Raw genomic sequence first — 15,983 nt, 5'->3', positions numbered from 1 at the left:
GGATGGTGTCTCCACACAGGTCATACCTGAACACAGGTGGCAGCTGACACAGGTCATGCCTGGACACGGGTGGCCCCATACATGAGGGGCAGGCTGAGGCACTCGGGTGGCATCTGGATCAAGGGTGGCAAGCCTGCACACAGGTGACACGTCTGCAACCGGGTGCTGTTGTACACGGGTTGTGTCCTCACAAAGGTGGTGCTCAGACACGGGCCGTGCCTGGACAGGGATGGTGTGTCTGCACACGGGTAGCATCCGGACATGGGCTGTGTCTGCACACGGGTGGGGGTGGCCCATGGTGGCGTGTCCAGGCACACAGGCAGCAATGGCATGTCTGGGCCCATGGTGGCATCTTCAGGGACAGGTGGCCTGTGAGGGCACGGGGTGGCCTCAGCCCGTGGTGGTGTATCGGGGCTCCTGGTGACGCGTCATGGCCCTCGGTGACAGGGTGGAGGCCAGGGCGGCGTGTGGTGCCTGGGGACGCGCTGCTGTCATGCAGACCCGCGGGCTGGCGCCGGGACAGCTCCCTCCCGGGGCCGGGGCCTGCGCTCCCCCTCATGGCGGCGGCGGCCAGGGCGACCGCGCCTCCCGGCCGCTGGCGGCGCTATCCCCACCGGGCGCGGCCGGGGCCGCTCTGCCCCGCGCCTTCCGCCCGCCGCCGCCGGAAGCGGAAGCGGCGACGCCGCGTGCGTCCGGCAGAGGGTGCGGCAGCCGTCGCCAGTCCGGCCCGTCCCCGCCGCAGTGCCCGGCCCCGGCCCCGCCATGGCTGTGCGCGCCAGCTTCGAGAACAACAACGAGCTGGGCTGCTTCGCCAAGCTCACCAACGCCTACTGCCTCGTGGCCATCGGCGGCTCCGAGAACTTCTACAGGTGAGGGAGTCCCGAGGGCCTGGCCCGGGCGGCCCGGCTGCCGCCGCCTCGGCGAGCCCCGCGGCAGCACCCTAACGTCGCTTTCTCCTTGCAGCGTCTTCGAGGGGGAACTCTTCGGGACCATCCCGGTGGTGCACGCCTCCATCGCCGGCTGCCGCATCATCGGCAGAATGTGTGTGGGTAGGTGACGGGGCCGTCCTTTGCCCCCGGAGCCTGAGCCCGGCCGGGGCCTCGGGGCGAGGAGAGCCCTGGAGGGGCTCCGGTGGAAACAGGAAAGCAGTCCCGTGTTCGGTTGGTGCACACTGTGACATACTGTGGGTTTAACTGTGTCGGGGAGTCCAACGGGCGGCACTCTTCATCCTCAGAGTTTTTATTTTAATGCTTCAAGTGCCTGAAGAGGAGGAGTGAAAATGGAGAATCTAAAACTTGCCCAGTAATAAAGAGCTGGGATAGTGGGGAGTGTTTGACTCTTAGGGCTTGAAGATGGGCTAAAGACATGCGTAAGTCTACTTTCTGGTAAACTGGCAGAAGTTTCATTTTTCTTAAGGTTAGTGGTCCAGTGCCAGCACTGGAGGGGCAGAGCCCGGGGAGGGGGGAGGCATTAACAACTGTGAAAATCAAAGAAAAGTCTGTCATCTGTCTCTGGCTAGTGAGACCCTATACAGTCAGACAAACTTCTTGCTTGAATTTTGTTCCTGTGAAAAGAATGTCTTTGTCCATCTTATTGCATTGCCACAGTAAAGTAATACAAACAAGCAGCATCTGTACGTTTTGTGGGGCATTTGGCATCTATAGGGGAAATTCCTAGTCAAAGTGTTTCATTGAGAAGCTCTGGCTTCCTTTAGTTCTGTTGAAAAAGAAAAGTGATTAAAGATAGTGCTATTCACCTATTTCTACTCTGAGATAGGTCTTTACTTCATCCTGGTGTTCCCTTACCTGTGGTGCTGTGTTATTTTTAAATTGTAATGTTATTTGTCTTGGGCTGAATTCTGGACTTGGGAGGAGTGGATAGGGCAAGGGCAATTCAAGCCATTATATGAACTTCAGGAAAGTAGGAAGCCCCATGGGAACATTCTTTTTTTTTCTTTTCTCTTTTTTTTTTTTTTTTTTTTTTGGTGTCATTTTAGGAAACAGACATGGACTGTTGGTCCCAAGCAGTACGACAGACCAAGAGCTTCAACATATCCGCAATAGTCTTCCAGATTCTGTACGAATTCAACGAGTAGAAGAGCGCCTGTCAGCACTGGGCAATGTCACTACCTGCAATGACTACGTAGCTCTTGTTCATCCAGATCTTGACAGGGTATATGGCTCTATAATGCTTTTAAATTCATAGTGGATGCACGTGCAACGATTGCTAAGCTGCAGTTTGGGTTTGTAGTTGTTGAGGATTGCAGTATGTAGCATGGGGATCAGAAGACCTATGCTAACAGCTGAGCTAATGTCACATAGGAGGCTGTGCTGCCTCATGTTTCCTTTCTTCTCAAGAGAGAAGTTTCAAAATTGGATTTTGGACTTCTGACTTGGTTTCAGTTGATCTGCCTCTTTTCCTATATTTGTCTTTATTTGTGGATGTGGACCCTGCCCCAGGTATAGCGTGTACCCTCTTGTTCAGCATGCTGTAGTGAATTCTCTTTGTAGAAGGGAAGGAGTGGAATATGAAAGTATATTGTCAGGTGCAATTTGCTTTGCAAATGTAAAATTGAATGAATAAAAGAGAGAGTGCCTGTGTGTAATAAAGAGAGTATAAAGAAGAGTTTAGTAAGGACTACAGCAGTAGTTACAGGCTACTGCTGAGCTAGCTGGAATTTGTAATAGTTGAAAGAGGCCATGGATGTGGCGGTGTGCATGTTTACAGAGGAGTGAAAGAAAAATGGAAGGTTCTTGTATGAAAGTTTAAAATAACGGTAGAGGAGACAAAGTGGCTGCTACTTTATGTTTGAGAACTGATATCTTAATAGCATTAGAGAGAGGTGTGTTGTGTGGCTACAGGTAGTGAAGGTCCTTACAGTGTTTGCTTTCAGTTTGTGCTAAAGGTGATGAAGTAAGGAGACTTGGTGTTAGGAGTGCAAAGGAAAAAAAAAAGAGGGGGTGGAGGGAAGGTAATGGTCTTTGCAGTATATTATGTTTTAAATAAGTGTAAAAAGTAAGGTAAGATGGCCAGAGAATCAAAATCATTCACAGTGAAAACCTGGAGGGGAAGAAAGTTCTTAGAGTTATACAGAAGGATAGGACAATTTTGTCCCAGTGGTCTGGGAGGAGTGGCTCACAGGGAATGCCCAGAGAACAGGTATTGACACAATCGATGCACTGCCAGCATCCTCCAGAAAGAGGGCAGAAGAGCATTTCTCAGTAAAGGCACAGTGTTGTGTTTAGTTATAGTGGCCCAGCTCAGTATACACAGGTAACCGGAGTTACATCTGGAGTATAGAGGTTGAGTAAGCGTTTTATAATGATTGGATTGCAATAGATTGTGAAAGTTTGGGCAGGCTTTCAAAGGGGAGGATCCCAGGTGATGGTTGCATGCAGGAATAGCTTGACTTCAAATTCTACAGTACTGTTTTGCTGAGGACTTTATTCTCTCTTTCTGTTTGCAGGAGACAGAAGAGATCTTGGCAGATGTACTGAAGGTCGAGGTTTTCAGACAAACGGTAGCAGATCAGGTGCTGGTAGGAAGTTACTGTGTTTTTAGCAACCAAGGAGGAATTGTGCACCCCAAGACTTCAATTGATGATCAGGATGAACTGTCTTCATTGCTCCAGGTCCCACTTGTGGTAAGGCATTTGTGGGTTTGTATTTTCTTTTGCCACTCCCTTTCAACCTAGTTCTCAGTTTTAATGTTTCTACATCTCCTAGGCTCCCTATATACTGTTTTCGCTGCAGAGCTGTTCCAAGTGGGAGATGAGAAGACTTGAACAGAGCAAGTCTTCTGAGACATTTTCCCTGGCTTTTCTGAGTCCGAATAAGCTGCTTGGCACCTTTAGTTTGCTTCTGAAACATTGCTCTTCTGGGATTATGCAAGTTGTGCTGATTGATTCATACAGAATGCGAGATTGGCTGTGGTTTGGCCAAAAGCAGTGTTTAAAAAAATTAAGTAATAAAATCCTGTGCCTGCTCAATCGGATTTGTGAATTTCACAATTGCTATGCCTTTATGCTTCCTACTTGTTAGATTTTATTTCACTGAATGTCACACAATTTTCTCTCCGGAGATTAAAGGCTGTCCATCAATCTTTTTATCTGAAATCTTTATAACTTTGTTGATGGCAGAAGCTTTAATCTTTTCAGGAGTGTGAATTGAGGCCCTCTTCTAAAGACTTGTAATAAGGATGTGTAACGAAATGTGTTGCTGTCAGCATACCCTGTTAACTCTGGTGGCTTTGTTTTTGCTAGGCTGGAACGGTGAATCGTGGCAGCGAGGTCATTGCAGCAGGAATGGTTGTAAATGACTGGTGTGCCTTCTGTGGGCTGGATACAACCAGCACTGAGCTCTCCGTCATTGAGAGTATCTTCAGGCTGAATGAATCTCAGCCAAGTACCATTGCTACCAACATGAGAGATTCCTTGATTGACAGGTAAGGATGAGCCAGGTCTGTGTATAATCATGATCAAAACTAGTAAGATTTTACTATAAAAGGAGCTATTTTCACAATTGATTTATCTTTTTTTTAAAATTATTAATTTATTTTATTTTATTTTTTTTACTTCCTCTTTCTTTTTGTTGGATTACTGACAACAATTACCTCATTGCAGAAGGGTTTGTTTCCTTGTAGCTGATGATCCTTCTTAGTCCTGTATGGAGAGGTTTTTGTTGCAGTTATAATACTTGTGAGAAATAGTATCAATTTCAACTTTCAGATACTTTTTCTTCTAGCTGTTCAGTGCTTAGCTATGACATGGATGGATTTTTTTAAACAAGTCTTGTTTTAAAAGTTAAAATGCTAGTGACTTTGCTTGACATCTTGGCTTTTGATTGTTGTGACCCATAAAATTATTATTTCAAATGCCTGCTGCAACCGTTTCTGGAGCCAGAAAGACTTCGGAGCTTGTCTGCTGCTGCCTTAAATATTTTTAATTTTTTTTAAGCCTTTTTGTCAAAAGCTTTGTCCAAGTTACCTTTTAATGGGAGGCAGGTTTTCTTGGTTTCTGCCCGGAATGGTAGTGATATAGGACCTTCCCCATTCATTAATGTATGCAGGTTTTTTTGCAAGGTTTAGGCGTACATATAGATGAATGTCCTATGCAAACTTCATTCGGGCTTTCATCTTATTACAACTCTTATGATCATTGCTGTGGTGCTAGAGGTGTGTTCTTGAGCTACCTCGGCCATTGTAACTTAGTGGCTGAGTTCTCAGTTATCATAAGAATGTATGGGAATGGTTCATGGTATAAGGAAAGAATAAGGAATTCCTTGAACAAAGAACCCTTTGAAAGAGTTCTTTGCTGCCCCCTCACAGTACCTGTATAAAGGCTTGATGTCTCTGAGCATAACAGAGCCATAATTAAACTTGCTCTGAGCTTTTGATAACTACCTAGACCAGGCTGAGTGTGCATTTTGCCTTTGCCAGCTTGACAAGTCTGTTCTTATGGCTGGCTGTTAGCAGCCACTAAGTCTGCTTGCCTCTTTTCATAGACCCTTATATTCTAGGAAGGGAAATTTCTACTGGGCCTTTGTAATTGGAGGCTGAGAACTGACTGCTGGTGTTTTGAAATGCTTTCTGCACTCTCTGGCACTTATCTGCTAAATCTTCTTTCTGTTTTATCTTTCTAGCTTGACATGAACAGTGTTGGTTCCTACTTTCCAGAAAGCTCCTAAGGAGTGAAGTGTCAAGCTGCACTGTGGATTACAGACGTCTAGACCTTCTGATGTTGTTTCTGCAGGCCTAGCCCAAGGAAGAGGCTACAAAACCAACTTTTTGTAGTGTTTTGTAAATTAAGTATTACTGCAAAAACTGACAAATAACATACATAAGTTACAAATAAGGAATGCTCTCTATCCCTTTGCTGACATTTTCCAGTTCTTCAGCTATGCTTTCTGGTTTTGTGATGCTGACTGAGCCCCTCGAATTAGCCCACAATATTTACTCTTGTGGCTCTTGGACATTGATCACTAGAGATTATTTTACCTTAAATAATGCATTAGTGTTCTGCTGCACAGCAGTCTGTTTCAGCACGTACGTGGCACTGCCCTCTCTTTCCACACTCTTGTTAAAGAGTGGTGTTTCTGCTGTAGGTAGACTTAAGAGCCCCTTGTATGTCCAATACCAAAAATATAGTAGTTTACTTGCCACAGAATAATGCAGAAGTCATCACCTGCTCTCTTGGCCTGACTTGCAGCTGTTCCCACAGGGCTGGTGATTCTGAAGTGATCAGCTCTGATTAGAACTGGAGTTTCTTAAAGTCAGTCCAGGGGCTTCTAACAGCAACAATGTGTGACTGCCTCTGGAACAGTGGTATTTGATCTATTGTCTGCGGATGCCTAGTGATATGTGTGCTGCTTCTGAGGCATCTGCAAGAGAGAGCCTAGAAAAGCATGCTGTTGCCAGTGGACTTAAATTTGTTCTACAGGAGTTAGCCACCTACACTGGAAAACTCAGAAGTCAGCAAATCAAAAAGGATTTAAACCGCCTCATCTTGAGTTATCTTGGAGACAAAGGTTAAGTAATACGGTTCTAACCAGTTAGTCCATTCAGTCAGATGTTACAGATTTGGGAGCTTGCTAATTAAGAGCTCTGCCCTTGTCGGGGATTAATGATGATGAAAAGGAGCTGTAGATAATACTTTCAAGGTAGAAGACAGTAATTCGATTCTAAACAGAGCTATTGCTCACTGATCTCTCAGTTGCTTTTCTTCTGCTTGCCTGTTAAAGGTGTACTGAAGGCATAGAAATGCCTCCACTTCCCCTCCTAAGGGTATGTGGAAGCTTCTCGCTTGCTTCCACACAGCTACATTACTCTCAGCTGAGTTCTCTTGAGGAGTGCTGTGCTGAAGGCAGTATGGGCAGAGCTCTTTTTTGGCCCTGGTGTTTCAGGCTTTGTAGAAAATTAATTAAACTTCCATTTTTGTTTTACTGCCTGGATGTTTAGGGAAGGCTTTATAAGTTTTGTTGATTAAAGGTTGCTCCTTAAACTTTTAAATTAAGATTGCCATAGGATCTTCTCTGATCATAGCAGTCCTGCCATCTGGTCTGTCTGGAATGGTAACTGAGCCAGGGGCTGCCATTTCCAGACAGCTCACCTTCCTTCTGCCATTGGGGAAGCTGTAAGCAGCTCATAGCTCCTTGCTACTACGGCTAACAATTTTTGGTGTTTATGGCCCCTTTGATATAGTGGACTACCTTTCCTGGCACTCACTGCAGGTCTCCTCCTTAGCATATCTCAGTATTTAGAGTGAGAAGCTGCTTTGCTTTGGCCACCTCACAGGGCTCTGTTCTTAGGTATAAATGGCAAAGAGTCTGACTATTGCTATTGGTGCTAGCGTGTATTCGTCAAGTGTGAAATGAGTAAGGCTGAAGTTTTCCTCTCCAACTTCTATAACTTTTTTTTTCATTCCGGTTGATAGGCAGGAATCCTGGTTTATATCGCTGATCTTGATGTGTGTTACGTGTTAAAAATTGCTTAGAACAAGAACAAAACAAGAACAAAACAAAAAAGAAAAATAATCCAGTCTTTGTGTATTCCGAATCCTTAAAAAGGAAAGATACTCGTACAGTATTGGGGGTTGTGATATGCCAAAGAGGATTAGAGACAAGAGAGCCCACAGGGATATGGAGAAGGTCTGTTGTAATGTTATTTTTATTTCTCGAAAGGCATTTGGCAGGTTTTTATGCCAAAGGCTTTTAAGGACTGTGGGTGAGTGATCCCATGGAATGGGAGGGAAGCCCTTTTACATGCTTGAGGATGGGGAAAAAAGAATAAATGGTTAGGTTTTCCAGGAGTTTCACAGGGACCTCTGCTGGGAGCCACGATGTTCAGCGTTATTGTGTCCTGTTTGGGAAAGGCAGTGGATTAGTGCAGGGAAGTTTGCCCATACTGACTTATTCTGACTAGTAATGGTGAGGACTGACTGATGGGTTGGTAGAAAGGTAAATTCAGTGCAGCTGAACATGAAGTGAAGCATATGGTGCTTAAGAATCCAAATTTCACGCCCATAGTGATGAACTCTGAGCAGCACAAGAGCAAATTGGCCTGAAGGTATGTATTTGAACAAAGTGTGCGCTCAGTCTTCAGTAACAGTCAAAAAAACGAACAATGTTTGGAGTTCATTAGGAAAAGAAAGCCCAAACAAAGCATCATTATCTGTAAATCCATGATGCATCTTTATCTTGAGTACTATGTGTAGATTAGATGCAAGTGTTGCGCAGTGGTTGCCAAGCTTTTCTGCAAATACATATTTTTGGTAATGCCTATCTACTTCATTGTTTGTTAAATTTTGATTCTTCTGTAAACTAAAAACTCCAAAAGAAGCCAGGGGAAAGGAGTGAGATTCTCATGCTATTGCCGATTACTTCCCATGAGAACCTGCCTAGCAGTGCCGGAGCTTGCAGGTGCAGCACCATGAGGATGAGACCGTGAGAACAACAGTGTGAAACAGTAAGGGAGAAATGACAACTCAGGTGAAGCGTTACAGAATGGCAGAATTGCAAGTGGCAGGCCCTTGGCATTGTGCAGCTTGAGGCACTTAAAGCACTGGGCAACACTTGATTGACCCTTTTTATGTGCTTTATCTCAAAGGTGGCACACTCCAGTGGCGATGCCAAAAGAAGGTGTTAAGGAATAGCCAATAAAACCAAGGTGTATGTCTCCAGTGCTGGGTATTGCTACTGCAGGTTCTCAGGATTCTTAAAAATGAAATTGCTGAACTATGAAGCTGTGGGTTACATACCACTGCTACCTACCACTTTGGCTATCAGGCAGTGGAAGGCAACATGTGACTTCAGGTATTACAAAGGGTTGCAGGAATGATCTGAGGAACTGCATCTGACTCCAGCTGCGCTGGACAAATAAGTCTGATACTATGAGAAAGGTTGGAATCAAGCTCCGGGATGAATGTGACAGGATGGAGAAGAGTTGTCCAGAGGTTTTGAGGGAGGAATGAATGTCTCGCAACTCAAGGTTCAGTGAGGAAGTCACAGGGTGTGTAGCTTTGGCTGCCATAGTGCGCTTTAATGTCCAAAACCTTTTGTTAGGATCTTTCACAGAGCTTTTTAAAAACCTGAGTCCTCATGGTGTGAGATGGGAGATCCCCTTGAAGTTTAATGTGTAATTTGTAAGTTAGGAACAACTAATCCCTCGTACAGTGAAGGACCACCTCTGTTCTGGCTGTAGTGATTGTGTATCCCAGCACATTTCTAACTTACCTGGAAAAGTGAGCCTACTTTACTGGTGATGAAATTATTCAAAGTAGTCAAAAACTGGAAAAAAAAAAATTTAGAATGTTAAGTGCAGTATAGTGTATGTAGTGGGCTGCTTGGCAGAGGGGCTGCAACTGCTGCGCTCAAGGTAAACGTGCCAGGACTCCCCCCGGCTGTACAAATGGCCTGTGCTGCCGGGTGGTGTGTACCATGCCAGGAGCACACCTAGAAGAGCCTCTTGCTTATGGGATTAGAGTTGAATAAGCACTGCTGTTCCCTGCTCCCCTGTGGTGGCAATATGTCCTGGTGGTGCGTTTCTGGACAGGAACTAGAACGTGGCCACCTGTCCATGGGAGGTGCTTTAGCCATGCTGATGGGACGCACACCAAGTAGATTCTCTGCTGATCAGGTACTGTGTTTCTGTAGCATAATACAGGACAATAATGCTGGATCCCAGCAAAGTGCTCAGGTGTGGGAATATTAAGGAATTATCCCTTACACAAATACTGATGTTTGTGCCCAGATCCAGGTCACCCCAGGACTGCACAGGTGCTGATCTTCACAAAAGAGAGATGACAGCGGCGTGAATGGGATTGTACTCAGGGGAAGTGGGTCAACTGCTCACCTGCCTGCCCTGGCCCCCTCCAGTGCCAACACTTGTAACCGTAGAGGGCTGTTCTCAGCCCCTTATACACCTACACAAATACCTCACACCCCTGGAAAGCTCAAATATGTAACATCTGCTCCAGGAGCCAGTCATGAAGCAGTTAAAAAAGGCACCAAACTATTTCTCCAGTTCTTTGAAGCAGCAGCTCTTTGAGGAAGGATGAATTTTGGCAATATAGGGCAGGCGGCTTGCCTTATTGCAGTGGGGTGCCTGGCTCCGCAAGGCGATACGCAGCTGTCTGAGGAAATGGCTCAGCTTGCTACAGACGCCAGCATTGTGCTGCCTGCACAGCTTGTTACTCAGTATAGGGTTTTGAACAGACCAAAAATCTACCTTTGGGCAGGAGGAAAAAAAAATACAAACAAAACCAGACATTTCTCTAGGTTGTAAATTTTTTTTTTTAATGATGGCTGTTGGAAGTTGCTCAAAGGTTTGGGCTGTCACAGTCTCAGAAGAGTTGGCAGCGTACAGATGAGTTCGATGTGCCATGTGGCTGTGGCGTTCATAGTGTGCATTCTACCACGGATATAGTACACATAGCAACGTACGGAGTAGCATGTGTGTGGGGTGTCTAATCAGTAGCTCCGATTTCATTTGGTCCTTTGCACTCCTTCACCCATCATGAGACGTTATCACATTTTTTCACTAAAATTCAAAGTTTTGCATCTACTAGCTTCTCACTTATTTTGTAAATATGTTTGTAATATTTTTTTTTTATGTTTAAACACAATAAACAGCTTGGCTATGGAAATCAATCATGAAGGACAAAATACAGTTTGAGACCACGTGTTATGCAGTCCTAGTGGGCTTCACTAGAAGTATCTATTGTCTATCCTGCTTCACCATAGCAATATTTGAGCACTAGTTAGAAATTCAGAATGCTAATAATCTTCCTGCTTCTTCATTCCTCATCATTGTAATTGGGAATATTTTTAGCATGTTTGTCATCATTGGATTTTTTTTATAGCTGACATTGTAAAGCGGTACTTTTTGTATACTAACTGGACATTCTGTGCATTGCACTTCCATTGCACTGAAGAAAATTCAGTTATAGGCAGAGGGCTTACGCTAATCACCTATTCCTTATAGTGAACGTGCAAAGCAGTTCGTATGCTTACATGAATGGCACTTCTGTACAGGGCTGGACTTCATTACATTGCATTGCAAGAAACTCTTCTTCCACTCTTATTTAACATGGTAGAAATATCAGCATCAACAACAAAATGGACTTCAGTTTGTGGTTAGGACACAATATCCTAAACCATTCACAACTGTAAGAGGGATAAGCAGAAGCTACTGTTGTAGGAAGAGACTTGTGAAAAGTCACTAGCCAAAAGTTCAGATGTTTATCTAGCCTTTACCTGATTTTTATGTCTCTGTCAAATGTGACTAGTGATGAACTCATTCTACGGTGTGGCATGCTTCCTTTGGTCTTTGCCAAATATTTGCCTGTGAAGAAGTGAGCAAAAACAAAAAACAAATTTCGAAGGCATACAATGTTTGTAACATCTACAGGGATTGGATTTAGTTTTATAAACAGGCCTAATTCTTACTGTATTTGACTATTTCAGCAAAATATAATGACGATCTCACTCCAAACAAACATTTCCATTCTCCTGAAACCCAACGTACAAATTCCACAATCTAGTTACACATGCCACATAACAACAATTCATCTTTTCCCAGCATCTTAACAGGGGCAGATTGCAGTCTACTCTATACATATTCTTCAGTATATCGGTAACCATTGGTTCATTGTTTCTTGCTGATGGGAGCTTAAAACAACATCATATGACATTTAAATATTTATTTCATGAATGGCTCCCAAAACAAAAACATGTATTCCCATGAATGTTTTTTTAGACCCAATTACTTTGTCTTCAGATTGTCCCAACCTAGGGCTTGATGTTGCCAGGTAACATTATGGTGTCTGGTTTGGTGCTTCTTGAGCTTCTGCTCTGCACTCGTTTACCTCTTTGAGTGCTTAGTGGTTCCTCATGCACGGTACTGAGTGGCAGCGTTGATCAGTTATGAATGTAAAAAACATCTGACCAGCAGGTATTGGAAAATCGTATCCAGGTAATTCCCTGGATTTTGTAATAAACTAAGAAGATCTTTTAGAATGGTTCAGCATCAGAATGTCTTCTGCTTACGATACTGAATTGTTCCTGTTCATAGATTTCATGATCTTAATTCATTTATGAGACAGCTATTAAAAAAATGGTTCTGTTCAGAGGCGGTTTAGCTACACTGGAGAATGCTGGGTTTAACCGGGAGCACTGGTGCAGGGAACTGAAGGAAGTTTCCCAGCTCAGTTGAAACCTGTCTTGAAGACTCTGAGGTTAGCAGAGTGAGCCTGTGGAGGATGGCACACCAAGACTGACACGCGACTGAGGCAGTAAGAAGGAAAGAGGCTCCACACTGCAAGGCTGCCTGTATTTTTTTTCAGTTTTCCTGCTTCTTTCGGTCCCAGGCTGTCCAAAACTTGTAGGTCACTGAAGTAGTTTGGTAGGCCTTTGAATGCATTTTTTTTTCTTATTTGTTTGTCCATAGTCCTCATCAGATCAATGAGTTGAAATGTGCAGCGAGCTGTGTCATACCCATTCCTGGACAGGTCTTTTGTAATACACAACATTTTGCTGCACCTCTTTGTTTTTAAACTGGAAGATCGTGTATACCAAGACAAGGATACACAGAGACAAAATGCAAGGGATCACAACTGCGATTGCATTTACAGTGCTAGGCACATCGTTTATTGTCACCATAATATCCACATCGTCGTGGGGGAGGCGTCTGTCTTTGCTTCGTTCGACATCCTTCTGGTTACAGCCCATCCAGTCTTTGAGGATTGACCTGGGGTAGCCTGGCTCCACACTCAGCCTCTGGTTATCGAACTTCCAATACTCCTTCCCTTTGTAAAAATAGGTATAAACTAGGAAACAAAACAGAGAATATTTCTCACCATACCGTTTCCAACTTGATAAGCTGTGCTTGTGTGAGGATGTGCAGAGAGCCTGAAAGGCTGGAGGTGGTAGCTGCCTGGGCCAGTAAAACACATTCATCCAGGGCATCCCAAAACCATTGAAAAGTGAAGGTGGTTTTGGAGCTAGGATTTAAAGAAGAAACCATAACCCTGGCTTATGTGTGCGATGTTGCCCACAGACACCATTCCCCTTGGCCAAGACAAGCTGTGAATAATAAAAAAAAACCTAACTAACTTTAAAGTGAGCGTTCTGCAGTGAGTTATTTTTTACTAAAGCATCTGTAAATATGTGCTCAGCATTACCAAGCAATTAACATGATTGCAGAATGATAGCGTGTGCCTGAGTGCGACAGTGTTTGGAAGAATACTTAAGGTTCACCCAGCCTGAGGGAGCAGATGCTGAATAAGATGAGTCCTTTTGGCCCCAGAATCCAGAAGATTTGGCCTTTGTTAAGGAGCAGTCTTGTCCTGCTGCTAATAAAAGGCTGATGGTTTATGCTACGTGTTGTCTGAAGTACCCCTCGTCTCCCCAGATGACTCCTTTCCTAATCACTCTCAAGTGATTGGGGAAAAAAAAAGAAAAAAGGAGAAGGGAACAGTGGTGAAAGCGTTGGCTCCTGCATCTGTCCTCCAGCTTGGCTGGCTCTCACTGCAGTCCTCCAGCTTAGCCCAGCCCTACAGCCCTCATCTCACACTGCAGCCCCAAATTTAAACACGGCCTCAATGGCACAAGCCCCTTCTGTTAGTTCTTTCCCCAACTGGAAGAAGAGGAAGAAATCTTCAAATCAGAGAAAGAAATGTGTTGGAAGGAGCCTCTGGAGGTCCAACCCCTACTCAAGAGTATAGCTAACTTCGAAGTGGATCGGGCAGGTTGGAGCCTGTAACAGAGTGACTGAGCTAGCTACAGGGAAGAAACTAGAAGGAAAATGTAAGTTAGGGTATCCTTGCAATCACGGCCCAGGAAAACTTGGGTAGGGACTGTTCTGTTGTGGCAGCAAAACCAGAAAAAGTCCCCGTTCCATCCCCCAGAGCTGGCATTACGATAAAGTGGTTTAGCAGCCAAGGAGGTACCTGGGTTGGGATGAGGTTCAGGAAGGATCTCAGACTGTTGGTGCTTGCCGGTGCCACTGTGACCCTAGGACTTCTGAGACTTGATTCCTACCTCAGGAAATATTCGAAACACCCCACATCCAACAACCCAACTCCCAAGGTAGACAAGCTATTACCGATCTAACAGGCGTAATGACTGCAGATACATACAGCCTTCTTTGCTGATGAAAGCTCCCTGTGGAGCCTGAGGGATTCCTCTCCACACGGTGATGGGCTTTGGGTATCCTGGATCTGTTGCTCTCTTGTCCTCGTTGTACCTCCAGTACCTGTCACCCTTGAAGAAGTAGGTTTTGCCTACCGGCTCCCAACGCAGAGCCGTGTCGATGCCTTCCCGGGGCAGACAGCTCCCCAGCTCCACCAGACTGTGTGGGTAGCCTGGCTCTGCTGTCACTTCTTTAAAAACCCAGTATTTATCTCCTAGAATGGGGACACAAACAACAAACAGGTTTGCCAAATTAGTAGTTGAATTGATATAAATGTAAAATAGCCACAATGAACCACAGCATGTTGAGGACTTCCAGGCTTAACTGTATTATGTGAAAAAGCTGCTCGTTCTCTTCATTTTGAACCTGAAACCTCCCAATTTCATTTGCTGCTCCTCAGGTCTTGTTTTGCAAGAGATGTTAAACAACCCTTTCCCATTTACCTTCTATAGGCCAGTCACGCTTTCAAAGACTTCTCTCATACCCTCTGTCATCCCTCATTCAGGCTGAGGAGTTCCTTGCAAGAGGTCAGCCCATACTTTTTGATCATTTCTGTTGCCTTTCTCTGAGCCTTCTCAAGTTTTAATACAGTTTATTGAGCTGAGGGACCGAAGCTGCAGACATAAATTCAGATGACCAGGTACTGTGTTTTTGTACGGGGGCATGCCGATGCTTTCCAGCAACTCTTCTTGCTTACAACTTGCTCTCAAGTTACAGGATCCTGTTCAGACACTGTCACAGTGCAAGGAGCTAATGTGGGCCCCAGCATAAAGTTGGTCATTTTGTCTCTTTAGGAGACAATTGTCCAGAAATGTGGTTTGGGAGTGCCCTATAGCTGGAGAGGCCCTAATGCCCTGCTGAAGCATGTTCAAGGAGATAGATAGGTGGGAGACTGACACTCCCTGGGAAATAGGAGCTAATTTCTTGTTATCACATAGAAGCCGACTTCCACTAATATTAGCTTTATACAGGGATTGTCCTGGCAAGGCCAGACCACACTAAGCTATATTTTAAGGATTAGTGGCTGCTTGAAGTGTCCCCTTGGAAAAGGACAGGGATACAGTGTACCTGTTTTCACCATCTTCATAAAAGAAGACTGTGATGTGAGGTAGGTGTGGTAGGCTTGTCCTGAAATGTACTATACCTTTGAAGAAAACGAATTTTCCGTCAGACCGCTCATAGGCTGCATCAATCTTTGCGGGGAGGCCTTTCCAGAATTGCTCAATTTGCATAGGATATCCCTCCTGCACTCGGTTGTTGCGCAGACGCCAGAACCAGCGATCCTAAGAAAACCAGAAGTGTCTTCAGACTGAGTATTTTTATCTTGCAGTCAAATCAGGCTGGGCATCAAGCATTACTAATCCCTGCCTAGGCCCCATAACCATTAAAGACAGAAGTCCTGGTTCAGGTGACAGCTCCAACCCAGCCCAACACTGTCTCCAGTGAGGGAAGTGCTTCGTGGGGAAGATGGCAGCCAAAAGGGTGGGAAGTTGATTGCAGGTGCTGTGAAAAAGGGTGGAAAGAAGGAGAGGAAAAAGGAGCAGGGGGAAGCAAGTCCACAGTTATAAGTGTTATGAATTCATTTGCTATGAACCTCTCTGCGTGTGTCGTCACTGAGGTGTCACACTTGTCCTGGTACAACTGGTGTTCACCTATCAGACCCCAGGAGAGCCATACAGCCTTAACATTACCTGGTGACTGTGTGAAGCACACAACATCCAAAGGCAGAAAGGAGTTTTTAAATAACCCTTTAGATATGAGATCATTAGTTAACGCCATAGTGATGCTCAGGGATGAGT

The 15,983-nt window shown here is 44.9% G+C and overlaps 2 protein-coding genes across 2 annotated transcripts in view; one reads left to right on the top strand and one right to left on the bottom strand.

Annotated features, from left to right (window-relative positions):
• Nucleotides 1-686: 686 nt before the first annotated feature.
• On the top strand, nt 687-10,619 carry EIF6 (eukaryotic translation initiation factor 6). Its single transcript, XM_082325859.1, has 6 exons — nt 687-869; nt 964-1,049; nt 1,997-2,172; nt 3,467-3,643; nt 4,262-4,443; nt 5,640-10,619. Exons 1-6 carry the CDS (start codon nt 763-765, stop codon nt 5,647-5,649), a joined length of 738 nt encoding a protein of 245 aa, XP_082181985.1. The 5' UTR covers nt 687-762; the 3' UTR covers nt 5,650-10,619.
• A 121-nt stretch (nt 10,620-10,740) lies between these two features.
• MMP24 (matrix metallopeptidase 24) overlaps nt 10,741-15,983 on the bottom strand; it is a gene marked incomplete at its 5' end in the record, with an annotated part of 46,413 nt that continues 41,170 nt past the window's right edge. Inside the window, 3 exons of the mRNA XM_082325858.1 lie at nt 10,741-12,820; nt 14,132-14,398; nt 15,329-15,467. Coding sequence (XP_082181984.1) covers nt 12,483-12,820; nt 14,132-14,398; nt 15,329-15,467 — 744 coding nt within the window. The 3' untranslated portion in view covers nt 10,741-12,482. The remainder of the gene's footprint in view (nt 12,821-14,131; nt 14,399-15,328; nt 15,468-15,983) is intronic.

Source organism: Platalea leucorodia, assembly GCF_965183815.1.
Source record: "Platalea leucorodia genome assembly, chromosome: 13".
Classification (NCBI taxonomy): Eukaryota; Metazoa; Chordata; class Aves; order Pelecaniformes; family Threskiornithidae; genus Platalea; species Platalea leucorodia.
Note: the sequence above shows the minus strand (reverse complement) of the source record. Positions and strands in the feature narration are given on the sequence as shown.

Coding starts and splice junctions, on each gene's coding strand:
- EIF6 (XM_082325859.1), top strand. CDS start 763: ATGGCTGTGCGCGCCAGCTTCGAGAACAACAACGAGCTGGGCTGCTTC. Junction 870..963: donor GGCTCCGAGAACTTCTACAG/GTGAGGGAGTCC, acceptor TTCTCCTTGCAG/CGTCTTCGAGGGGGAACTCT. Junction 1,050..1,996: donor CATCGGCAGAATGTGTGTGG/GTAGGTGACGGG, acceptor GTGTCATTTTAG/GAAACAGACATGGACTGTTG.